The 27,005-nt window shown below is 40.2% G+C and overlaps 1 protein-coding gene across 5 annotated transcripts in view; it reads right to left on the bottom strand.

The window, feature by feature from the left end:
- Positions 1-1,616: 1,616 nt before the first annotated feature.
- Positions 1,617-27,005, bottom strand: part of MARK3 (microtubule affinity regulating kinase 3) — an 89,490-nt gene continuing 64,101 nt past the window's right edge. For 2 of the 5 annotated variants that reach the window (XM_061612239.1, XM_061612242.1), the window contains 7 exons: positions 26,155-26,308; positions 22,445-22,662; positions 19,537-19,640; positions 12,247-12,504; positions 8,678-8,704; positions 4,088-4,132; positions 1,617-2,180 (listed from right to left, as the gene is read on the bottom strand). In XM_061612239.1, coding sequence (XP_061468223.1) covers positions 1,835-2,180; positions 4,088-4,132; positions 8,678-8,704; positions 12,247-12,504; positions 19,537-19,640; positions 22,445-22,662; positions 26,155-26,308 — 1,152 coding nt within the window. In that variant the 3' untranslated portion in view covers positions 1,617-1,834. The remainder of the gene's footprint in view (positions 2,181-4,087; positions 4,133-8,677; positions 8,705-12,246; positions 12,505-19,536; positions 19,641-22,444; positions 22,663-26,154; positions 26,309-27,005) is intronic. The other 3 variants (XM_061612243.1, XM_061612241.1, XM_061612244.1) reach the window with 3 other exon arrangements.

Below are 27,005 nucleotides of genomic sequence, written 5' to 3'. Positions count from 1 at the left end.
AACCACCTTTGTGCTGGCAGGCAAAGTCAAAGAATCTTCTTTTCAGTATTCCTTTTGTCTTTTAAGGACAAAATCTTCTGTATGCAACAGTCAACAGTTCTGTGAAGTAAGATTGGCCACTGATCTCTGCTGACGAGCATGGGCCATTATTAGACAGATTTAGAACAGTCTTCCCCAATCTGGTGCCCTCTTGTTTTGGACTACAGCTACCATCATCCTTGATTATTAGCCATGTTGGCTGGGACTGATGGGAGGTGGGAATCCAAAACATCTGGAGGGCACCAGGTTGGGGAAGGCTAATTTAGAACATAAAAACTGACTGGGAAAGGTGGTACTTTCCCACCTCTAAATGTTTACAACCAATTTTTTTTAAATAGCCAGTCAATCAGCATTAATGGTCAAAACAGTAAGCATTTTAGTCATGGGACAATTCTTACTAGAACGTTACCATTAATATGAATTTTAGGAGTTCCCCTACTCTTGTCCTTTTTTTGGCTAATCTGGGCCAGGTGTGCTACTGCAGGAACTTCTGTCATGCAGAAAATGGGTTGCTGCCCCTGGGGGACTTTGTGCTAGCAGATGCCCTTCTGCTTGTGCAAGGCAGGACACCTCCTACTAGTTTCTCCTACCCTATGCAGATCTCTGTCCTCCTAAAACTCCTCCTGACCATTGGGGGGACTTCTGGAATAGTATGGTAAATGGCATAGAAGGCTGCAATTGGTAGGGGAGATTGGTGAAAACAGGGTGCCTCACCCTGAGCTAATAGGAGCACTTCTGTTACTGCAAAGCCACCACTGGAAACAACTCAATGTCATTAACAAGGGACAAGTCCCAGGAAGACTGTTAAGCACATTTTTACCTCAACACACATCAAGTGTTAAGGAAACATAAGTGCAGAAATCACTTCAATTTTGTGGGATCCTTGGGAAGGGTGCAATCTACCAGAAAGTTTCCCTGCACCGGCCCCACTTGTGTGCACAGGAGTTATGTGACCGCAAAGTGGCCTAAAATAAAATAACAAAAATTATCATTTGTACTAGTAAAAACCTTGAAGAGAAAAGATCAAGATAAAATGCTCAACTTTTGCTTAGTAAGGAAAAAAACTTGAAGCATTGCCCCACAATTTTAATTATCACAAATGTGTTGTTTTAATTTGATTCCAGACTTAAATAATAATAAATAGGTAGGAGAAAGAACGCAAGACCTGGGTATAAAAACATGAGTTTTAAATTACCTCATGAGCGCAAATAAGAAACCACAGGAATAATGTTCACAACCATAAACCCAAGCTTTTCATACCAATCTTAAACACAGCAGTGAATTGTAAAGCCTGCATTTACTGGTTAGCTAGTCAGCTTTGTTTAAAGTATTCTCAAGTGTTTCCAACTTGGCCATTTCAATTTTAGCACCAAAATTAGCCCCTCAAAAAAGAGGTACCGGTACAGCTCTGATGCTTTAAATGATTTACATATAATACTTTTTATATTATAATTATACACACATTCTATACATTCACACATCCACACAAACAGGAGGAATATTCAAATGCATATATTTGTGTGTTTCAGATTGTTCACCAAGACTCAGAGCAATGTAAATAAAGCAGAAAGGAATAATATTTTACATAGTAGGCAACTTTAATGCTGTAGTGCACATATATAAAAAAGTCCAACTCTCCCTTCCAGCTTAGCAGTTTGCCTCAACTGTTTTAATATCATGATTCAAAAGATGCAGAAATTATTGCCCTAAATATTATTCTATACATTTCCATGGTGTTCTCAAAAAAACACCTGAAATTGCTACTTTAAATTTACAAACTTGATTGCTCTTCTCATTACAGCTTTAATTCATTGGCAATTTTGGAAGCAATGTTTTTAAAAGCTATGGATGTTCCCGATATCCTTTTGAAGCGAACTCCATTCAGTGACAGTCTTGGCAGTTTACAGACCTCCATCTCCCACTGCACAAGGTTTTCTGCATGGCCGTCTCCATGGACGCAGAAAAGTAAGAAACGTTCCCTCTGTTCATAGTCACAGTTATTGGCATCCAAGACCTTACGGATTTCCCTCATCATATCGTTTGGATCCATGGAGCTGGTGGTCTTCATGCTCCAAGTGAATCGTAGCGAACGGGGCTTGGCTTCCTTGTTGTCATCCTTCGAATCAACCGAAACGTTACGGCTGAAAGGAAATCAAGTCTTAGGATTCACCAGATGAACCAATTTCATTGGAAGTTGTTACATTAGTAAAATCCATTATGTTAGTAAAAGACTTTGCAGCATGCATTATTAAGCATGTTCTCTTGGCAGCTGCTGCCAATCCCCACTGTCATGAAAAGCACCTGTTAGTGCCTAGCAACATCTGCATTAGAGAAAAGACCTATACAGCTAAAGCCAACTAGATGTTAGGTTTAAATACATGTCACTCACCTCCAAGAACACCTCCCCCCCCCAAAAAAAAGTGGGATGAAAGGGAGAGATATGAAAGGGAGAGGTGGCATATGTGCTTAACCTCTTCCCAGGCTGCTGTTTCTCTGCTCCAAATCATCCTCCCCCCACAAGCTACTTCCCATCCTCTTGGAGTGCCAAACACACATGCTTTGCCTTTCCCAAATTTTATAGATGCATGAAGGCTTGCTGTATCTGCCTGCATAATACTCTAAATATAGAATTTGAGTTTTGATTGTGGTGCTGGGGACTTTTAATGAAGGATTTTGCATGGCCCCTATCAAGAATTAAGTCTTCCCAACACAGGGCACAGTAAATTTATCATGAACTTGTTACGCATGAAAGGTCTCTAACATTGCTGGAAGTACATGAGTACAGTGCCTACAACTCAGACTTTCAAGCTGACTTCCCACTTTCCTACAAACTGAAAGCAGCATATTGTATCAAGTACAACTATGGGTAAAAAATGCTATTTAAGTTGAAGGTACCATGGAGGACGCTCTACTTCTATTTTAAAATGGATTAACTTCAAAGACAATTCTGGAAGGCATTGTAAGTGACAAAAAACCCTCTTGCTTTCAACTACAGTTATCAGAACTAAAGCATACTATCAGACTTGATGATTGCAATCAAGTAAATTAAGCAAGTGCAACTACACCTGCAGCTATGAATGAATGCTGCTTGCAGTTCTCTGGACTGCACCCTTCTGGGTGAAAACACACGTGTATCAAATATACAAAACACAGAGATACCCACATTGTTGCCTTCCTATCCCAATTTCCCCTACCCCTTTTTGGAAGAGCTGAGAGAAAATGGGAAGTCACAGACATGTCTAGAATTTCACATTGGCTGTTCTGCTTCAAACTTTGGCTCCTTGGAGGTAGGCAGCACAACAAGCTCTCTCTCTCTTTAGGGAAAAAAAGTATCTGGTAAGTGTTAGGTTTTCTGTATGGAATGAGAACTGCACAGAATAAAGGCACTTCCAGGGATATCTGTTTAAGTGGCGTCGAAAGAGAAGCAGCACATTCTGTCGTAAGCCAGCATTTAATGCTTTCTAACAGCAACTCAGCATAATTCATCCCAGTTTTTAAAAAAACCTGTTAATGAAATTATAGAATTTTTGTAGGTAAATGAGCCCACTATTCAAAACCAAGGCTCTCGTATAGACATTTCTGTCATTAATTCTTAGTCACACGAATCTGGCTTTTATGCTAAATATAAATTCTACTGTACTAATTGTACTGTAAGCAAAAATCAATCTCTTTAAATTTTTAGCACTCTCTGACAGTGGGAGAGAGTTTCAATGTCAACTTCAGGCTAAATGGGGAAGCCTCCTTTTACAGCTGCCCCGTAATCTACTGGCTCTCTCAGCTGCAGTGTAATAGCCACTACAAAATTCCAAGTAGTTTAAGATTTTTGCCAGGCATGATCCTGTGTACCCATGAGAAGTCAGAGTCATGTAAGACAAATGATTTAATCACAGCTTTGCAGATAGGAGGCATTCTTAAGTTTTACATATTTACAGCTAGAAGGATACCACCACCAGTGTCCTACTGCCTATGCCATTGGAAGGAGTGGAGAAAAAAAAGTTAAAACTCATCTAAGGATAACATTTTAGGCAAAAAAAATAGTTGCCCTCACCTGGAGCCCTCATATCTCCCGTTCCTCTCATATTCAGTTGGGAGCCTCAATGAAAACAATGCCGAAGCACAAAGAAAGCAGGAAAGAGAAGACAAATCTTACACTAGCATGAATAAAGTTGGCAGAACATGGCATAGCAATATCTCACTCCACTTATAATAGAAATTAAGTGCCTGGCTTTAAACATTCAAAATGATTAGTAGGCTCAGAATATCAAACATGCCTTTGTCCAAATAAAACATATTTGGAAGCCTTAAATGTTTGCTATCAGGGCTATGGATTGATACACAAGAAGAGAGCTATGTGTGATCCCCAAGAGCGTTCTAATGACACTGAAAGGCCTTGTATCAATGGTGTTCATTAACCAATGAACTGCTTATATAAACTGTTAGGCAGGAAGGAAAAATACATCAAACACTAGAAATTAAGTTCACCTCAGATATACCAGGTAAGGCCCATCGTAATTATTTTTGGGATTGTCCAGCCTTTCATCTTTCCTTTGATACATAAATGGGACTAATCTCATGATCAACTGAACACTGCTACTCTGGCCTATATATTAACACAGTTTCTAACTAGAAATTATATCACCGCATAATTCCATCCACATCATCCTTCTGCCCGATCTGCCAAGAATAAACCTTTTTAAATACACAGAAATAGTGCAAGAGCACACATCCTTGAACTATTGCAGAGAGGGGTGGGAAGAAAATGTGAAAACCCCATTTAAAACCAACTTCTGGCTATAGATATGATTTTCAGCAGCTGGGTAGGTAGGCCACAGAACAGAGGGAAATCTTTCCTATCCATTGTTTGTTCTGTTCCATTTAACAGTTTAGTTTTGATCCAAAATGCTGGACTTGGCCTTTAAAGTGCAAGTGAATAAACAACTCCTCAGAGGTCTGATGCCAGCTAAATATGACTTTATATGGAGAATTTTGTACTGTTTCTTTTATCAATCTTTTTCCTCCTGAATCATCCCTGCTGACATCCATCATTTCCCCTGTATGGTCATTACTCCATTCACCAGTTTTATTTTCTTTCAAAAGAGATCACCTGTTGTATTTTCTTTGTCTTATGTTGTTAGTTGGTTATGATATGATGGTATTGTTTTCAAAGTTTAATGAAAGCATTATTAGAGAAGGAAAAATGCTGAACTGAAAGCACTTACAAGAATAGAGATGTTTTACACAGAATTTATTCCAATCCTCAATTTCAGCACCACCCTAGCGGCCCTCTATGGAATTTATGTTAACTTGATACAGACTTCTGATTAACTTGGAGCACAACAAGCAAAATTCTGCACAGAGACAGTGCAAATAAGCAGTTTACAAATCCAGCAAGTTGCAACATATCAACACCTTTCCAAGAAGTTAACTGCTTGTCATTGCAATTGTGTACACTTCTGTCTACGCAGTACAGTGGAGGACAGAGTCTGCAAGGAATTTTAACAACTATGCAGTACGTTGGCATTGGCTGCAGTATTCAAATCAATGTAAAGCCCAATGTGGCAGAACAAGAATGTTTTACAACGGCACTTCACTGACTACTTCAGATTGTAATAATGCAGCTACTAAACTCTAATGGAGTACAGAACACTGATGACACTCTCTGAATGACAATAGAAATGCATGGAGAAACTCAAGACATGCATTTGCTTGAAGACATTTGAGAAAATCTGCTGTTTTGTTGTAAGTCACTTGGAGATCTTCAGGTAACAAGCAACTAACAAATCTAATAAATAACAGCAACATCATCATCTTCAGAGAAGCTCTTCAAAAAAATTCCCTCCCCTTAAATATTTAGACAGGCGCCATCTCTGTTATCTCTTTGGCACCTACTAAAGACCTTCCTCTTTCAACAAGCCTTTTAAGCAGACAAGATCTGAAGAGGGTGGTTCATGACAGATGCTCTTGGAGGTCACTGATTCATAGGGTCGCCATAAGTCGTAATCAACTTGAAGGCACATAACAAAAACAATTATCCCAGTCTGCATCTGTGTTGGAATTGCTTTTTAATATGTTTTTAGCCTTTTTTTAAAAGATGTTTTTAAAGATGTTTTAAAAAAATGTTTTTAAAGATGTTTTGTTTTAATATATTTTAAAGTCTGTTTTTATGTTTTAGAGTGGTTTTAGTGCTTTTGTTTGCCGCCCTGGTCTCCTCCTGGAAGGAAAGGCAGGATATAAATCTAATAAACAAACAAAAAATTATGTCAAGGCTGTCAGCAGGCCAGCTAAGGCTGTATTTTCAGGGGATTCAAAGTACTGAACAGCACAAATGAAATACACATAAATAAGTGAAGGGACAAAACATTCAATGCAGCAGAAGTGACAAAGCATTCAGCACGAACCAGTATACTGTGAATGTTATGAATCCATGATGGAAAAAACAGGTATCACGGGGGGAAATGGCTGGGAACAACCACTGCTGGTCACTGGAGGCAGTACAAATTAAATGTAATTTCTGTTAAGTGATCCTACATCTGAGACTGTACTGACATTGTGGAGATGTCTAGTCTTAGAGGGTGAAACAGGATCTTATATATTCAGAGACACTACATTATGTTTTTGAACTTCTATCTCCAAATAGTAATCGCATATTTTAGGAATTGCTGTAGTCCATTTAACTGCCTCTAAATTGATAAAATACGCAATACAAAATCAATGGATGCAGCAACAAGTTTTACAGACAAGAGCAGTCTGGGCTATGGCTCCATTATTTGCCACAGAGTAAGTTATGAAAGTGTCCCAAAGATTATATACTTTTATTCCAGCTTCATCTGGAACACGACTGCTCCTTGATGGAAGTCACTGCTCCACACACAGACATGCAAAGAAACACCAGGAAAATAGTTCATGGTTTTTATTTAGCGGTTTATGAGTGTGCGGTAGAGAGGAGCTAACTCCCTCTAGATGACCTCTTACATAAAAGAGAAAGAGCAGGCAGCAGCCAGAGAGAACTCCTTTTCCATTTGAGAGTGACTCTGGATGGGAAAAAAGAGTGTAAGTGGGGAGGGATCCTGTGGGAGCTTGTGCATTTCACTGGGAATGCAAAGCTCTTGTGCTTCCTGGGACATTCCCACCCCATATCTATGGCATGTGTGACGGTGATCTCAAATGTGCAGTCTTATTATCTAGTAACTGCTGCAACTCTTGGCCTGTTGAGAGGACAACTGAGCTCAATCACCTCCACTCAAACCCCCAAGGGACTGTGAAGCTTAGATAGGTTGGGGTTGCCCACTTCACTCAGTGGAGGCAGCTTTATATGTATTCCAAGGGATACTCACGCAGAAGTACCCTATGACAGAAGTATCATATGGAAATCAGACCTTCTAAAAACCACAGCAAATCTTTGGCTGGAAGGAAGTGAGCACAGTGGCCCAACTGGTATAAGCCTTGTCACACCTTAATCCTAAGAACATAGGAAGCTGCCTTATATCAAGTCAGACCATTGGTCCATCTAGCTCAGTATTGTCAACAGTGATTGGCAGGGACTTTTCAGGGTTTCAGACAGGAGTTCTTCCCAAGTCCTATAAGGAGTTGTCAGGGATTGAACTTGGGACCTTCTGCATACAAAACAGATGCTCTACCACTCCGCTATGGCCCTTCTCCAAGTTGAGCAACTTTGTGAATACCAGAGACGCTCTGAATCCACCAACACTTACACACAGAGGGGTGCACGTTAATATTTTAGAAATTGAAAGCTATGTTAAAAGGTGGAGAAAACATTTTCCTAAACTGCCACAAGCTATGAATTTACAAGCCAAAAGCCATGCATGGTAATTGCAATGCTACCCCTTCAAGATGGCTTGCAAGTTACTCATTCCTTGTCTGTTAATTTCTTTCATACTGCTTGGACTACTATTAGCATATAAATGTCTTTTTACCTGGTTCTCAAATGTGGCAAGCTAAATGTAACTGCTTCTACTCTTTGTACATACACCAAGCAAGTAGTGGAGGCCCCCCACCTCTAACACTGCCATTTTAAGTAATGCTCTCTTCGTCCAACAGCTGAGAAACATTCTTCCACCATTCCAAGACTGTGAATGCAAACTCTGTTCAAACATGTTATCAAAAGAGATGCTTACAGTTCTGACTATGTATCAACAGACTTTTTGTGTGTTATCTGTATTTTTTTTTAAGTAAACACCTCAGACTAGGTTCCAAATATTTTATCTTGAGTGGCAGATAAACTGAAATGGCTCTTAAGCTAAAATTAAAATTGGTAAAGCAAGTAGAGAGTTACTTACCTTTGTATTACACTTTTAATCAATTGATAAACATATTCTTCAACCATAAGCATGCTAAGTGTATTAGTATAAAGAACAAAATTATTTTTGGGACTATCAAAGTAAGTAGAGCGCACAAGGCATGCTTGGCATTTCATTATTATTCAGGTGCCAGAGATCCATAGGGATTATTCTTTGGTTAATGAATTTCTTTACGTATCTTGGGTACATGAAGAGTATTTAGTTCTCAGCAGAAAGTTTAGTTCTGTTTCAATTTTTGTTTTAAAGAAAAATCAAGGCTAGAAAGCCAAATTCATTGTTAATTGCAAGAGCTGGTTTTTAAAATATAAGTAAAATCCTACCTTTTGATAAACCTGAATGACATGTTTCTAAAAAAAATTAAGCCAAAATAATAATTAAAATGCATTGGTATGAAATATGAAAACCCATTCAACAAGTGACACATACAATGATAATACTCTCTCAATGAAATATTTAGTCTGGAAATAAATAATGATTACTGAAATGGATGGATCTTCTGTGTTAAGAGAAATTCAACCCTTTCTTCCCCAAAGTGTGATCCAATTACTCCCCTGCACGTCTGGGAACCCCTCACACCATTTTTGTATTCTAAATTTGATAATCAAGTAAAAAAAATTTTTGTCTACACGCAGTAGACATAATTTGGATTACTAAGGACAATTTGCACATTTCTAGCCTTCACAATTCTTGAGGAAGGTTTTTAAAACAGCAATGCTGTTGACACCTTATGCTAAACCATGGTTTAGCAGTATATTCACAAGCAGAAAGGAGCTTATCCTGGGCTTATATGTTCTCCCATCCAGTTGGAAGGACTTCAGCATAGTTTAGTTTCACTTTCCATGAAACCTGACTTTGCCTACATACAAACCAGAGATGATGGTTAAAGCAAACTGTAGTTAAATTAGCTAACTTCATAACCTACACCTGTTAAGTTGCCTTTTTTTAAGAAACTGATCAGAGTTTGTTTTAAACCATGCTTCCTAGTATGTATGTAATAAACCAGGTACAGTGAAATTACATTAATACCTCAGTTAAGGAATCCTCCAGGAAAGAAACTCTTTTTAAGGAAGGCTTTTTTAAAGGTGAAACTGACTAACTTTGCTATAGATAAACTTTTAAGATTGTCCCTTTGCTTTAAGGTGAAACTGACCAGCATGTGTCTTAGCTATCAATAAACTGTTAAGCCTGTGTCTGCTTTGCATTAAAAGTGATCTCTTGCTTACTCCCAAGGCTGCAGAGGGAAGGATCCAATATGATTCACAGGAGGAGAAGGTGGGAAGGGGGAAGGAAGGGGAGTGGGTAGGTACCCTTTAAAGCCCCTGTTGATGCTGCTCCCACCATCCACCAGTGGGTGCAGAAACCTATCCCTATTCTTTCCTTGTTATTCCTACCACTGGTACCAACGTTTCTGTTAAAGAAGTAATGTCCAGGAATGCACATACTTCGTTAACTGAGGTATTACTGTAAAGTCTTCCAAAGTCCCTCCTCCTGCAGAGGAGGAGGAAAGGAGAATACACAAACTTGAGGCTTGCAGAAACTCCTGGTTCAGCAAGCAGCACTAAACTGTGGCTTAGCATTGTGCAAAGAGGGTAAATGACTTTTAATGCCCTTGGGGCCAGAAAGATAATCGAACATATCTTCAAGGAACAGGAGTTGGGAGTTTATGCCAAATGTGACTCCCTAACCCTTTTCATACCCCTCCAAACCGTGTCCTAAAACTGCTCCTTCCATTCTGTCTTCCAAGAATAAAATAGTGAAATATTTCAACCATGAAATATCTCAAGTCAAATATCCATCTTAATCTTGGGAAATGTGTGTAATTTATTCTGAGTACAAAATTGCTGCATTCTGTAGTGAGTAGCTGACATTTTGGCCAGCTGTTGACATGAACTCTGATTTCTTGCAGAAATAACACACATAGGAAAATCGGGACTGCAAAGTTGCATGATTATCAAAAACAGGAAAAACTCTTATTTTATACAGCACTCAGAGGTCCCTAAAACATGACAATTAGTGACAACAAAACTTCCAGCTGATCTAGATAGTCACTTTAGGAATCAAACTTTGAAAACTCCAGTCTATAATCACATTATGATGGTCAAGTACTGATGCAAAGAAACTGCTCATTCAAAATGTGAAGAGTATGCCAATAACTTCAGCACCAATTATCACTCATGGATGTAAATGTAAAACAAAATACTGTCCATACATGCAAGGCACAGAAACGCTTATGGCGCCTTCCAAAAATTCTTTTAAGTTTCAGGTACCATAGGAACTTACGTTATAAATATATGACACACTTGGAACAACAAAAGTTACTTCTAAAGGCAAAACTCTGGGTGTTTAGGGAAGCCTGTGAAGCTAAGTAGTGTCATCCAGACTCCCTCTTCCTGCCACCCACATGCATGAGATGCTTCATACAGATATGAGTGACACAGATATAAATAAATTGTGTTTTAAATTGTTTTTAAAATACGTGTTTTAAATTGTGTATTTGTTTTAATGTTTTTGATTGCTGTAAACCGCCCAGAGAGCTTCGGCTATGGGGCGGTATACAAGTGCAATAAAATAAATAAATATATAAATGAGGCCTGCACAGGCTATGTGGGCTGTGCAGGGTGGACAAGAATGAATAATGTATGGCTATATTAAATACTAAAGTGGAATTAACTGAAATAAGCTGAGCAACATATGTTGCAATGATTCAGCAGCACAGTCTTACAGAAAGGCAGCTCAGTGTTTTCACTCCCCCCCCCCAGTGAATGCTGTATCAGAATAACACACCCCAAAAGTTAATCAGCATTGTCACATCTGACTGGCAGTGGTTATCTAAGCTCTGAGGCTAATATCTTTTCCCAGTCCTGCTACTTGATATCCCTTTTAGTAAGAGATGCCAAGGATGGAAATCTACATTAAAAAAATGTCCTCTGAGACCAAACTATGGCCCTTTCCCCTTTCAGTTAATTAGTCTTTGTCACAGAGAACTGTGCACCCAAGAGGCCCATGTTACAAACACTGTTCTAAGCTGAAACAGATGTCTGTGAGGCCATTCCTGCTTCTGGCATGTCCCAGAAAGAGTAGAGGTAGAATTCTAAATCACGTGAAAGCTTACCTGCAAAGTACATATATGATTAAATTTGGAACTATATTTTTTCCCACTTTGAGAATGTCATTCTCAACCCTGCATGCCAGCACCTGGAGTGTCCATCTGCCTCTGTCTCTCTATGAAGTTTTGAAGCACTGACTTCTGACAAGGTGTCTAAAGCTAGTTCTTCATGCTCATCACAGAAGCGTCCAAGGAGAAAACGTTACCTGCTTTCTATGGAACACTCCTCATTCTCCTGAGTGTACTTCAGAGGTGAACCAAGAACACAGCAAGCTACACAGCGGGTGAGCTTTCAAAGCATCAGCGATTCCTTAAATGTACATTGGCAAGTGGGGGGGGGGGGGAGGTTGCATCGAGCATGGGGATGAAGCAGGCTTCTGTTGTTGAGACTTCCCAAGGCAAGACTTCCATTATTAGCAGATTACATTGTTCAGCATTACTGCAGTCCACTGCTCCTTGATATTTCTAGCCTTTCTAAGATAGGTTGGTTTAGGCTAGTGTTTGTGCCCCCATCCTTTCAAGCAAACAGTCTTATAGATTAACTGTGCAAGCGATTATCTTTGCATTTATTTAAGGAAACATGCATGTATGTTTGATAAATGGAAAGGCAAGTACCATAAGTTAAGTTCTATGTACCTCAAACATATTTTCAGCACTTGGATGATGAATACTTAACTTTTCAGAATTAAACTGCAATATAGTTCGATTATGTTCTTGGATACTGAGAATGCCTGCAACAAGCAAAATTCTGCTGCGATTGCTTTAAATTTTTTAAATACATACCTTCTTGTCAGCTTTGAAGTCAATTTACTGAACAGGTTAGTGGAGCCCCTACTTCGTGTCTGCGAAAGTGGTGTTGCTTCATGAGACAGACTGGGTGACGCAGGGGGTCCGTTGTAAGTAGCTGTGCGCCGTTCTCTGAGCTGGCCATGGAAAGTGCTACGACTGGCGGTTCCTCTTGGGAAACGGATGCGGTCAGGTGTTGTTGCACTGCTGATGCTGTGAGTTGAAGCAACTGGAGTCCTTTGATCAGGAATAGTGCTGGAATAAGATGACAGATAAGTTTAAATATTTCATTGCAGAAACTCAACTCTTTGCAAGGCTAACACAGGGCATGTCTACAAAGAGCATCTTGTGGCTGTATACCATAGCCAGCATGGAGTTTTCACATTCTGCTATGTTAATACATATGAAAATACCCTGTATGCCATTCTGCTACTTTCCATAAGCTAATTTCAAAACAAATCTTACAAAACGTACAGTCCTGAACCCTGTTGAACTTTTTTCTGTCAGTGGTCTCATAATTTGTTGAAATTAATTCAAAATCAGCCATGTTCATAGAGTACCTATAATCCAATTACTGATCTTGTCCCATACTCTGAACTTCATTTTCTGCAATTTAAAAGTTAAAAAAATACATTGCTGATTTTAATTGAGAAAATTTACACTGGAGTCTATGATAGTGCAGGCACACTCAGTAATAACCAACTGGCAGTGTTCTAAATGCCAGACTAACAGCTGTTTGGCTTGGTTATCAAGGAACTACACCCACAGCAGACATATATTCCAGTTTAAACAGTCAAACAGCTTCCTCCAAAAATTCCTGGAAAGTCTAGTTTGTGAAGTGCTGAGAGTTGTTAGGAGACTCCTATTCCCAACAGAGCTCCAGTGGCCAGAGTGGTTTAACAGTCAGCTCCTCTTCCCAGAGAATTCTGCCGACTGTAGCACTGTGAGGGTAATAGCAGTATAGTGTGGATTTGTCCAGGGACAGCTCTGGTTTAAATTTGGGTGGGAGACTACGTGTCTGCTGCAGAATAAAAAAGTGGGGGAAACCCCCCTCAAAAATGATATTGTTAACAATGTGTTCCTTTTGGGAAAGAAAGGGGCTTTCCCTCTGCCCAGTGCCCACCTCCCTTTCCTTTCCCCTCCCCCTCCCCTTCCTCAGGTCAGTTTCACCTTTCCTAAGCATGATTGCACAGGAATAAATCCCACTGAACTCAATAGGCATGCAAATGATCAAACCTGCCCTCCCCCTCCCTCTTATCCCCTCCCCCTCAGAGGCAGCAAATTCTTCCAAGCTACACAATAAGTGGATTGAACTGTGAAAAAACAAGCCAAATTGTGTTTGCATTTTTACAAATTTGTAGGGCAGGACAGTATCTCAGAAAGGAGGTCAGGTCTCCTGCTCCAATGGTGCATTCACTGTAACTGCCCAATATCCCCACTTTTTAAAGTTTGATAAAATATCTGTTGGCTATGCATATATTCTTAAACCACTAGGGGTTTTTTTGCCTATTAGTGAATATAACTCTACAATATAATATAACACAAGGTTTATAGATTACAATCTGGAAGGAGAATTTTTGCAGCACATTAATTATATATTTTTAAAACTGCAAAAACAGAGAGATAATCTGTAAGGAGGGGGGAAAGCTAAAATTTCATATAGATTTTTTTTTTACTGAAAAAAATAATGCAAGAAAGGAAAGGAGTGTTCCCTATGTTGATAATTTCAGAATTATCTTTCCAGAAAAATCCTCTAGTCTGAAAACATTCTAATATTTCCCAAACAAATTACAACAAAGATTACCAAATTTGACAGGGCAAAAGGAGGAGGAATTTGGACAGGAATAAGGAACACTCAAAATATTCATTAAGGGATCACATCACAGACAACCTTGACCACCACAAGACAAGGAGGGAGAGAACACACCTGATAGATTATACAATTTTCTACCACTATCTATAACTAAAAGTTATATAGCGCAGAGTTAAGCAACAATGGAAACCAGTTAGTCTCACAGTAATGTCAGCATTCTTTGTTTATTGGCGGTAACATCAGCTTCAAGTGCACAGAGGCCAACGCGGACATCGACTTCCGATGTTGCAAAAACACTGGTGGAGGATGTTGCATAAACTGTAGCAGGCCTAGCTGCATAAGTGAACATTTTGGTCATACTGCGAGGGGGTTGGGTTCAGGCAGGGGCAGAAATAACAGCATGATGGACCAATGACAAACGTGCAAACTATGGTGTAGTAAAAAAAGTCAACACCTTTTCTCCCACCAACGTCTTCCAATTTGGGCCAAATACTGATATCCCCATCAAATCCAGAAGGGGTTAAGTGAACAATGTGTTTTCCTTGCTGGTCACAAACATACAAAGCTGCCTTACACTGAGGCAATCTATTGGTCCATCTAGCTCGGTACTGTCTACTCTGAATGTCAGAAGCTCTCCAAGTTCTCAAGCAGAGTTCACTCCGAGTCCTGCTACCCAAAATCTTTAACTAGACATGGAAGAGATTGAACCTCGGATCTTGTGCATGGGAAACATGTGCGCTATCTCCAAGCTATAGTCCCTCCCTTCTCAAATTACTTTTGTTAATAGGATTTTATAAACATGGCCTTAAAAATGAGGCCACAGGGAATATGAATTGTCACTACAATAGTGAAACATAAGCAAATGCTTATCTTATGCCAATTCAAAAAAGATTTCTGATCTGCTGTAGTTTTCCCAGTCACTGGAAAGTAATTACTGGCTGCATGTGCTTGCCACAGTAAAGCTAATCTTTTAAATTTACATGTGTGAGTCTTGGGTTTGTCCTCCCACTTCTCCCTTTGGTGAGTTCACAAAAAGATTGGAAGTTTTTGCTTCAATTTTCAGTCTATGGAACCAGAACAATGGTTAGCATTAACTTTGTTTTTATGCACATACCACTAAACTTTGGTTTACTGTTACATGTCAACACAGCCTCCATGTCATCATCTCCTGACTAAGCAAGACAAAGGAGATTATTACAAGACTGCAAATTTATTTATTTATTTATTTATTTTTATTTGTTTCATTTTTAAACCGCCCATAGCGAGTAGCTCTCTGGGCGGTGTACAAAAGATTAAAAATACAAAAATACAAAATATCACAATAAATAACAGTAAACAAAGAGATTTAAAATTGTAACATCAAACGCATTAAAATGCCTGGGAGCATAGCCAGGTCTTAACCTGGCGCCGAAAAGATAGAAGCGTCGGCGCCAGGCGTACTTCTTCGGGGAGGCTATTCCACAGTTCGGGGGCCACTACAGAAAAGGCCCTAGATCGAGTAACTGTCCTCCGGGCTTCCTGATGGGTTGGTACCCGGAGGAGGGCCTTAGATGCTGAGCGAAGTGACCGGGTCGGTTCATAGCGGGAGAGGCGTTCCACAAGATACTGCGGTCCCACGCCGTGTAAGGCTTTATAGGTCAAAACCAGCACCTTGAATCTGGCTCGGAAGCAAATGGGTAGCCAGTGCAAACGGGCCAGAACAGGTGTTATATGCGCTGACCGGCTGGTCCTCGTCAGCAGTCTGGCTGCTGCGTTTTGCACTAGCTGAAGCTTCCGAACTGTCTTCAAGGGCAGCCCTACATAGAGCACATTACAGTAATCCAATCTAGAAGTTACCAGAGCATGAACAACTGAGGCGAGGTCATCCCTGTCCAGATAGGGGCGTAGCTAGGCTACCAACCGAAGGTGGTAGAACGCATTCCTTGCCACCGTGGCCACTTGCGCCTCAAGAGACAAGGAAGGATCGAAAAGAACCCCAAGACTACGAACCTGTTCCTTCAAGGGGAGTGTAACCCCATCTAGAACAGGGTAAACATCCACCATCTGGGCAGGGAAGGCATTCACCAACAAATGCTGTTTATGAGTACTTCCCATGGAAACGAAGCACCATACCAATCATGTCTGGCCAAATCTTCAAACCCCATGAGTCATGTACTTTAGAAATACACACCTAGCCGTCATTCTTTGGATTTCTCACAACTAATCAAGTGCTGCTAACTTCAGTCTCGTATTCTGCAGCACGTTTGCTCCATTTCCACTATTCCACATTTACAGCTGAAGAGAAGTCTAAACATGGTTCAAAGGCCTCAGATAGGGTAACAGTGTGTGTGTGTGTGTGTAGTATACGCTCCTCAAACTGTCTATTTATTTATTACATTTATATGTTGCTAAAGCTCAAATCTTCTTTAACAGGCTGGTCACAGAAAAGAGTTGAATGGTTTATGCTTCATATCAGCACAGGACAAAATGCCCCCTACTACCCATCCCATCACCCGAAGACATGTTAATCCAGGCTATATTAGAGATGGGGGGGGGGGCTCTGGAGGTGTCCCACCGCGTTCATGGCTGGCTACGATTTCAACCAGGAACTCCCAGTTCATAGTGCATGATCTAAATTAGTGCACTACACCAGCTCTTGTCTTCTACAGTCCAACAATTAACTAGTAGGACAGGCTCTTCTTACGCGTGTAGGTAAATTATGGAATTCTCTACTACAAGTTGTAGCCGTGACTACCAACTTAGATGGCTTTAAAAGAAGATCAGACAAATTCATGGAACATAAGTATAAATAGCTATTAGTCATTATGAGTATATTACCTCCAGTATCAAGAGGCAGTATGCTTTTGAATACCAGTTGCTGGGCATCATGAGCGGGAGAGTGCTGTAGTGTTCATGTCCTGCTTATGGGTTTCCCATAGCCATCTGGTTGGCCACTGTGAAAACAGAATGCTGGACCAGATAGGCCTTTGGTCTGACCCAGCAGGGCTCTTCTTAGATTTTTGTCTTATCAATATGCATAGTTCTTCATGTACATCATAGGAAGTAACATTAGGTGTCCAAGAAAGCCTGAATCAAAAAGTTCTGGGTGGAGTCCAAAGACAAAGGCTAATCTAAATGGCATTCTTCCAATAATATCAATAGAGGAAAAGGCTATTTGCAAAACTTCCAGATACCAAGCAGGCTTCCAACCTTTATTCATCAGAATGAAACCTCCTCTCTCCTGCAGGCACAGCACAAGCATGTCCAATCTAAAATGAAGACCTACTCTGCACAGCTTCAGAGACAAAAAGAGACTAGGTCTTTCTCCTCCTTATTAAACTATCTTGCAACGTTCTTACAATCTGTCAAAGACAGTTCAAACGCAACCAGAAGTACTTCATTCACCTTGACTTCTCTTTTTCAAAAAGCACCATTATTTCAGGAGGTTCACAATTTCAAGATTTACAACCAGTAAAATTCCAAAATTCTGGGGGTCTTATTTGATTCACAGATATTGTACAAAAGATTATCCTGCAGGTTTACTACAGTGTAAGCAGTTTACCATGAACTACTCTGTAGACTGGATTTTATATGAATATTCACAACTGTCACTCAAAGCAGTTTTGCCTTGAAATATACACACATGAAATTCTCCAAGGGCATGTGTATGAAACTAAAGACCTTCCCCGGAGTCTTACAATCCACTTCTCTCAGTGCTGTCATAATAAATTGCCCACCTTACTTCTTTTCTGCCACCCCCTCTTTTGTCTGAACTGCATATTCTCTAATGGATTACAGGCCCTAGTGGGAGACGACAGGCAATTTAGTCATCCACAAGAAAGAGCTAATTCCTTTCCTACAATGTTTCTTCGTGCCATGCTGTTCCTCTGCAGTTGAGAAAGACACCACCTCGACTTTTTTTAAAAAAAAAAGCTTACAGGAAAAAGCAGTGGATCCCAAGATGAGAAAACAGACCAGCTACAGAGACTTATGAGAAATATATCTAGGGTTGTTTCCAGCTAAGTTGTCCCTTCGTGCAAGGGCCTGTGCTTGCACAATGCAATTTCCTCTTCTCCTCTCTCCACCCACCCCCACCCCCAAAATCTGTTCTGGGGCTTTCACCAATCCTCCAGATCAGATCTGAGGGGGTAGTACAGGGAGATGAGAGGGAGAGGAGGCTCTGTTGCAAACATGATGACTTCATAGATACAGCCCTTAGTTTCCAAGGCATGAGTACTATCAGTTTTAAGCAGAGTGATAGCAGCCAAAAATGGATTAAAATTAGTTTCCAGCACTTGCCCATGCTGAGAGATTTTTCTCCACTAGCAATGGCACAGACAGACTTGGGTTGCAAGCCCTAAAGTAAGGTAGAGATCTAGAACCAGCATCTATGAAAGCAAAAATTATTTCTAAGGAAAACTTGAATTTATTTAAGAATGTAGCACACAGTAGATGAACACATACAGTAGTTCCTTCAGGGTCAATGCAAAACAAAAATTAGCTATGTTTTAAAGCTCAGGGAGAGTCTGAAAAAAAAGGAAAGAAATTTATTGTGATGTGCAAATACATCAAATGTGTTTCTTTGGAGAAAAAAAATCTGGCATTGTCTTATTCCACTTTCGTTAGAAAACATGTGGCATATTGTGTGTTGCTCCCCCAGAAGACAAAAGAATCCCCTATTCAGGAGACAAAGAAGGGATTACTGCTTCTCACAAATGGTGGAAATGCAGGTGAAATGCATACTGGAATGCTTTTAAAACACCATTTTCTTCAGCACTTTCCAAGGTTCAACTCCTTGTTTTTTGGCATCTTGCACAACACAATAGATTTCTATTTTCATATATGCCTCCTTTCCTTCTGCTTCAGGAAAAGTCTCACCACTTTAAAAACAGCTCAAGTGGATGCTACAGAAAAGTCAAAGAATCAATTTAGCCCCGTTATCACACTTTCAGCAGGAGCATGCATACCAACATTAAATAGATTTTGCAGACTGCACAACAAATCGTATGCAGAATCAATGTCAAGTGCTTTTAAACACTATTTCGATAGCAGAAAAGAGTTAAGTACATGCTTAAAGCTACAATCTTATGCAGACATGCCTATCTGGGAGTAAGTTCCACTCAGCTCAACGCAACCTACTTCTGAGTCGACTTGCATAGGATTACACTGTAAATCTCAGCTGAAAGCAGCAGAATCTAAAGTGTTCAACACTGGCTGGATTGCGCATTCTGTACTTTATTCTCAAGGATAACAAGTTACTATTTATCAAGATAATTCTAAGGTTTATCTGGAGTATTTAAAGTACTGCAGTTTGTGTTCAAAGTTATAATAGCATCCTGAAGAATATTACGCAGGTTAACATTTACGAAGTTGTGTTAATTTCATTATTTATCACTCTGAGTTCCTATGGGATGAAGGATCATTTAGAAATAAAATTTAAAACTTTAAATAATTATTTTGTAGTACTGAACATCTTCCTTTAAAAATGCACTTACCTGCTCTCTTTGCCATTTTGAATGACTGAGTGCCTGTCTGCAGTTGTTCTTTCACTACAGACGTAAGTATTTCGCCGTGTCATGGCTCCAGGTGTAGTGTTGTTCTACAAAGAATAAACACATTTGTTAATTTCCAGGAAAAAGGGGTACCCAGGATCTTATTTTTTTCCCAACCATTTTTTTATTATGCTTAGGTGGCAACTTAGCTTAATGCACAAGTCTTATAGCTGCTTGCTAATATAAGACATTCTGAACATTCACATTGCACCTACTTTTTATTGGACTGAGGCAGATAGCCCTTTCCTTTTTACTAAAATAAGATCTCAGTCATGTTGAAACTGGAACTTGAGGAAATGTAAACTATTTCTTGTAATCTATTTTTACACATTTTATGGTTCTCAAATAATGGAATTTACAGTTCTCTCCCACTGCCCCTGCCACCCAAAATGCCAAATAATCCAATTCAGATGACTAGCAGAGACTTAGGTACAACTCTTAAGAAACATTATTAGTAAGTTCACTGGGAAGTAAAACAAACAATATCTTAGCACAAAAAAGCAAGGCTGGAAGGAAAACACAGTTAAAACGAAAAATAGGAAGGATATACAGCAGTAAAGTTGGACAGTACATTTTCAGATACGTACACATACACACAGAGGAAGAGAATCACAAGCCCACTCAAAAATTACATTTTGTTTGGGGGCAGGAGCACAAAGAAAGTTAAATAATTACTTTGCCTCTGTCTTTACAGAGAAAGAGTGTGGAGATATGCCCAAGCCGGTGATCAATTTTCCAGGAATGACAGAAGAACTAGTGGATAACAGAATGGTTTTTAAAAGTGTTAAGATACACTGAAAACAGACAAAGCACACAGTCAAGAAAAAGGCTTTAGGAGAGCTGGAAAGGCTGATCTCTCTCTCCCTCCTGAATAGTGCAGTGAATCAAGAATGGGATAAATCCCAATGAGGACTAGTAAAGCAACAAGCAATTCCTTCACCATTCCCCCCACCCACTCTAAGTCTCAAGGACCACTTGCTAGGGCCGTACTCAACAAAAACTTATTACATCCAAGGCGAAGCAAAACACCTTAGTAAAAACATGCTGATTAACGACTGCGTATAAAAACACAGACAGGAGACACCACGCTCAACTAACCTGCAGAAGTTCTAGACAAGGTAAATATAGTGGATATTTAAGCAGGGATGGATGCACACCATTAACTATAGCAGTGTGCACCAAAAAAGCGGCAAAGGGCACTAGATAAAAACTGGTATGGGACAGTTGGTAACAGAAACTAACCAATATCTTTTAGGCAGGAAAAAAAAATCAGACAGGATAGGGTATTCTGTCGTCTACAATACGGCACAAGCAAAGGCTTGTTTAACAACTTTTTCTGACTAAATTTATCTAGGTCCTAGGTATCTTGCAGAATTCACAACAGACAGCTGCAAAACTATGCCAGATTTAGAAGGGGGATAAAGCAACTAACATTTGCTGTAATACAGCCCTGTAGTGCTGACAGGTTGAGCGTGAAAAAACTCTATGAAACATTCTGGGCTTCTTTGGGTGTTACTCATTCATCCACATTCTAGCTTCCCAGGTGGAGTTAGCAATGAGCTGTGCGCCCTTTGTAGCTGCTGGTTCATGGCTGAGTCAGTTCAGCATGGTACTTATGCCTGGGTTTCTAGTTCAAATTGTGTGGTTTGCTCTGCTAATGTAGCTCTGGGTTCAGTACTTTGTTTAGGGTCTGTATTGATAGAACATGTGCTTATGGGAGCAGCTATAGCAGCAGCACAGCTTTGCATGTAGGAAAGTCCCAAGTTATTTAACTAGTATTTCCAGTTAAATATGGATGTCAAGTTTAAAGGATTGAGTTAAGATCTTGCCTAAGACCTGGACAGCCACTGCCTATCAGTGGTCAGTACTAAACCAGATGGACCAATGGTCTGACTTGGTATAAAGAAGCTTCATGTTTTCATAACATTCTGAACTACTCGAGCAATGCTACTATTAAAATGAAAAGTCTAAAGATGGCCCAAAGATGGAAAGATGCATCTTTGGGAGAAACAAGCCCAGATGTCCTAAGAGCCAACACTACATGAAATCTTGAAGGGAAACGTGCTACTTTAGCACCAATAAATAAATTATAAGAAAATGAAGAGGCATAACAGTGAAAAGAAAGATTAAAGCCAACCAGAAAACTCAACAACTTTCATTCATTTATCCAGTGTTCCTAAAATGAAATTGATTAGTTTTCATTTGATGGATAAAGATGATATAATATGATAAACAGAAGAACCAAGAAGTCACAGTGAAACGTGGAAGAATAAAGGAAGTAGTTATGGGTAAATGTGTTCCTACTGAGATTTGTTGTATGATTCACTGGAAGTGGGAGTAATGAAAGATCATTTAGAGGATTCAAACAGTGGGCCTAGACAGAAAATCTAATGAGCTGGAGTCATTGACCTATCCTTGTTGCCCAACAGCAACACAATGGTGGTGTCTGCATGCAACAATCTATAGTTTAGGGCAGTGGTGGGGAGCCCCTGGCTCACAGGCCAAGTTTAGCCCTCCAGGTCTCCCCATACAGGCAGCGAGACCATTTCAGGTGCACCATGCCCACCTGTCCAACCTGCGATATATGACATCAGGTGTGGGGCAGGTAAGGGTTGGACTTGGCCAAAAGGAGCTTTGCAGGCACTGACAACTGGATGCCTGGGAAGAACTGTACAAAGGGCTTTGCAAACCCTGTGCTCAGCACTTCCTAAGCACCAAGCATAGGATTTGCAAAGCCCTGTCTGAACTACATTTGCCATAAACTGTTTCTGATAAATTAAGCTTGCCTAGGAGAAAGATGCGCAATACAAACAAGCTCTTTAAAACTTTTTTTTAAAAATCCATGACTTACATTGGGTGCAGCAGAGCTTCTCTTACGCTCAGGAATATCAGCCTTATTTGGATTGCTGGCATTCCCAAGCATAGGGCTAGCAGGAGCAATTCCTCTTCCTCCAGCGGTACTGCTGCTGGGTTTCCGTGATTGGATTCCTTCTTCTTTGAGGTCATTATCTGTAGTGCTAGTTTGACTTCTTTTTGGATATGCCACTACTGGAGGAACAGATGGACCAGCTGAAATAAATAAATAAATAAACAAGAATGGATTACACATGATTCACAGGGATTTCTGAAAACCTTAAGATAAAAGTAGCAATAATATGTATCCTCAACCCACCTATCAAGTGAGAATAATGGGATTACCATACTCTAAGTTTTATTATTATTTTATTTAGGAATCATTTCCCATAAGATGTCACCAAGCGATACAATATAACAACATATATAAAACAATTAGCAGAGAGGATTCTATAAAAAGACAACAGTATAAACAAATAAAGAGAAAGTAATGGGTTTGTTGGCACATGAAGATGAACTTTTTAGAAGCTTTTCATAATAAAATAGCATAACTTTCAAAGGCAGTAACTGCTTCATCAGATGCTGAGTTGGAAACCGGGAAAGGCAGGCAGAACAGTTAGTTAAAAACTGACCAAGAGAAAACAGTCTTATGTTCTTAAGGGGGCAGTAAGAGCACAAGTTCCAGGCTCTCTTGGAGGAGTCTGATTTTCTGAGTCTATTTCAATTCATGTTTAGGTCTGGTTTTGGCACAAAAACAGCCTTGGTCATTCTGTGGGATTATTTCTATCAGGAGAACGATAGTGAAGTATGAACCTGTTTATTCTTCCTGACCTTTTGGCTGCTTTTGTCAGCAATGGTATCCTTCTGGAGTGGCTGTCGAAGTTCGGTGTGAGTGGGTGTGCCTTGTGGTGGTTCCACCCTAATCTGGATGGTAATTTCCAGAAGCTAAAGCAGGGGGATTTTTGCTCAACCCTGTGGCATCTTCACTTTGGTGTCGAGGAACATTGCATCTTATCCCCCGTGCTGTTCATCACCTACATAGAACAGCTGAATGAGGGGTTCGGAGTGGTCTGTCGTCAATATGCTGGCACACAGCTCTAGTTCTCCTCTTTGAAATCAGATGAAGCTGTGAGGGCACTGGGCTGTTAACTAACTAGCCATATTAATGGTCTGGCTGGGCAATCTGAAGCTTAATCCAGGCAATACAGAAAATGTGTTCAGGCATTTGGAGGGGGGGGGAGGCATATCTCCAATGTTCCTGGGCATGCAGGCTACTTCAGACTTTGCATGATTAGCACAGAAATCTGACCACGTATAGCAACCCTCCTGTGAGCAGGAGCCCTAGTTTATCAGGCTGAACCCATGGCTTACTGGTTGAATGAATGTGCTTATTCAGACCTTCATGCTGATTGCGCAAAGCTCTGAAATGCAACCCATATTCCCAGGGCCTTTGGGAATGGGGCTTGCATATGTGCCCTCCTCCCATCTCCAGTTTGGCTAGCAACACTGTTAACAGGCAATTCTACAGTCCAGATTAGGGGGATTTAATCTATTCTCAAGGGAGTTGTGTTGCCTCTGAATAAACAGGTATGTAGTTTTGGGGTGCTCTTGAATCTGTCATTGTTATTAGAGGCTCAAGTGGCCTCAACGACTCAAGAGTGTTTTTTACCAACTTAAATTGTTATTCCAGCTGTGAGCCTAGTCTGGACATGGTTAATCTGGCTGCAATGATTCGTGACTGGTGCTTGAATTACTTTAATGAGTTGTAAGCAGGGCTAAAGTCCAGAACCATCAGATGGCGCTAAATATGGCACCATGTTTTAACTGGGACCAATTGTTATGAACACATGACATTGATCCTTTCTAGCCTGCACTGGCTTCAATTAGCTTCCTGGTCCAATTCAAGATTCTGGTTTTGATCTATAAAGCTCTATACAGCTTATATCTAATGGAATACCACCTCTTGTATGAACCAATACCTGAAGGTCATCTGTGGAGGCCCTTCACCCAGATATGGGATGCGTTTCCTAGGAAACTCACCCAGTTTTATTTTTTTATTACATTTATACCCCGCCTTTCTTTTCATGATAGAAACCCAAGTTGGCTTACATATGGTTCCCAGGCGGTCTCCCATCCAGGCACTGACCACACCTGACCCTGCTTTGCTTTGCTTTATGTGCCTTCGGCCATAGCCAGTACCCATCATTGTTGTATTTTCAGTGTCAGTGCTATTCTCTCAGGCTTTTAAAGATTTGGTTCTGAGTCTCTGTGTCTAAGGTTTTAGTGTATTTGACAGTTGTTTTACTTCTGGTTCTCTTTGACAGGCTTTTATCTTTGTGACGAAATAAAAAGCTGAAGCTTAAACTTTTGCTTGTCCACTTCATGCCAGGAAAGATGATGTTAAGAGACTGGATGAGAAAAAGCTGAGCCTTTTCAGGTTGTGATTCAACTTTGCAGTGTATTCTGATCAGTAGGAGGTCGCTTTTACTAGGTCATATAAGGCAGAAAGTGTGTGCGTTGCTGCTCTGCATAACTAGCAGACTTTGTTGAAGAGATGGCAGTCCCTCAGGAGAGGAAATGCAAAGAAATACTGTTGAATACCCAGTTCCCCAAGTTCCTTTAAACATAGGCTGACCTAATAGTGTCAAAAAGGAAGCAAAACCTACACACACACAGTAGGACAAAAAGAAGGGACTTTTGTGCTATTTCAAAGAAATTTTGCAAGGTTCTTAATTAAGTCTTTTCTAGAACAACAGTGAATGCCAGGGAATGTACAGGCAAAGCAGGTAGATGTGATTAAACTGATAAGAAAAAACAACCTCATTTGTCAATCAACCCTTTAGCTGTGTAGTATGTTTTTGCCAAAAATGTGGGGGGGGGATGAATACCACACATTTGGGACTACTTTAATATCTTTGTGATACTCCACAGCCCAATTTTTCATCTGGCAAATTCACGAACTATACTCTTAATACATTTGCAATAGTGCTGGTAGGTTCTAGATTAGCACAAGTTTTTGGTTTCATCTTTACCACCAAGATACACTATAAAAAGCATAGCTGATAAAACCTGCTGCAGTTGGCTAATTAACTTATTAATGATGGACTCTTATCATGCTTCTATGAGCCTTCTATGGGGAAAAAACCATACGGAAGTTGCCTTATTAAAGGTCTGGATAAAATTGGTCAGCATGGCAGAAAAAACAAGGAACTTCCCTGTCCTGGAACAATTATCTCCTGATCAAGTAGTTCCTTGGTCAGTATCACCATCCAAAATCAAGAATGCTTTTAACTTGTTCACAAATGATCTAGAGCTAGGGGTGAGCAGTGAGGTAGCCAAGTTTGCTGATGATACAAAATTGTTCAGGGTTATTAAAACATAAAGGAATTGCAAAGAACTTCAAAAGGACCTCTCCAAACTGAGTGAATGGACAGTAAAATGGCATGCAATTCAATGTAAACAAGTGTAAAGTTATGCATATTGGAGCAAAAACATTAATTTCACATATATGCTCATGGGGTCTGAATGGGGGGTGGCTGACCAGGAAGGAGACCTTAGGATAGTAGTGGATAGCTCGATGAAGATGTTGTGCTAATGGAACATTTGCCTTAGTGCTACGTTGAATGCAACCCAGGAACTGAAAGGAGAGCTACATTATCAATTGTCTTACAGCAGCAAGAGTTCAAAAAGAATGAAAAGGCCACTCACCATGGTCGCTGTACCGTCGTTGCTTCTGGCTGGAAGATGTACTTCTCTGTACTTTGTGATGTGGAGACTGACCAGTACTGTTGTTGAGATCGCTACTTGGCCTGACTTTTGCCAGTGAAAGGTTGCTGCTGGAGCTTGAGTCACTGGCATCCAACTGAAGCAGACAGGATAAATTAGCATTATCAGCTCTGTGGTCCTGAACATAACAGGATTAATAAAGGGGGCTTGACACCTAACACTTCTTGTGTCTAGAGGGCAAAGCACAACCAAAAGTTAACATCTCAGTGGCAGAATACATTGCAACCCTTTGTACTAATTCTGAAACTTTATGGATTTGAATGGGGAGATAAGCATGCTGAGAAAATCATTCTACTGCATGATAGGGAAGAGCAAGAAACATTAGCAAAGCAGTATCAGTTATGGGAATGTGGGGCAATGTGCCAGATTATTTTGGACCTTCTCAGAACATAGACAACTGATTGTTCCTTGTCCATGAAGCATAGGGGCAGCATCTTAGCAGCAGTTTGAGCACTGTGTGTGCCTACTGTTCAAGAGAACACCAGTTAAAAGCATGAGTAGGAAATTCCTCTCCTTGGCACCCCGGAGAGATGCTGCAATCAGGGTTGATAGCAATGGGGGCATGTGGACCACTGGTCTCACTCAGCAGAAAGCAGCTCTTTATATACCTAGTCAGTCTGACATTCTTCGGAGACTCCTGACTCACCGAGAGAAACAAAATAAAAAGGTGTAAAAAAATAGGGCTGGTTTTCAATACTTGGGTATTACATTTTTTGCTATATTGAAGAACAAGACAGAGTGTGTAGCACTGCTTCAGCCTGAAGGCAATAAAA

This window comes from Rhineura floridana, chromosome 2, assembly GCF_030035675.1.
Source record: "Rhineura floridana isolate rRhiFlo1 chromosome 2, rRhiFlo1.hap2, whole genome shotgun sequence".
NCBI classification, from domain to species: Eukaryota; Metazoa; Chordata; class Lepidosauria; order Squamata; family Rhineuridae; genus Rhineura; species Rhineura floridana.
This window is presented reverse-complemented; position numbering and strand designations above follow the sequence as displayed.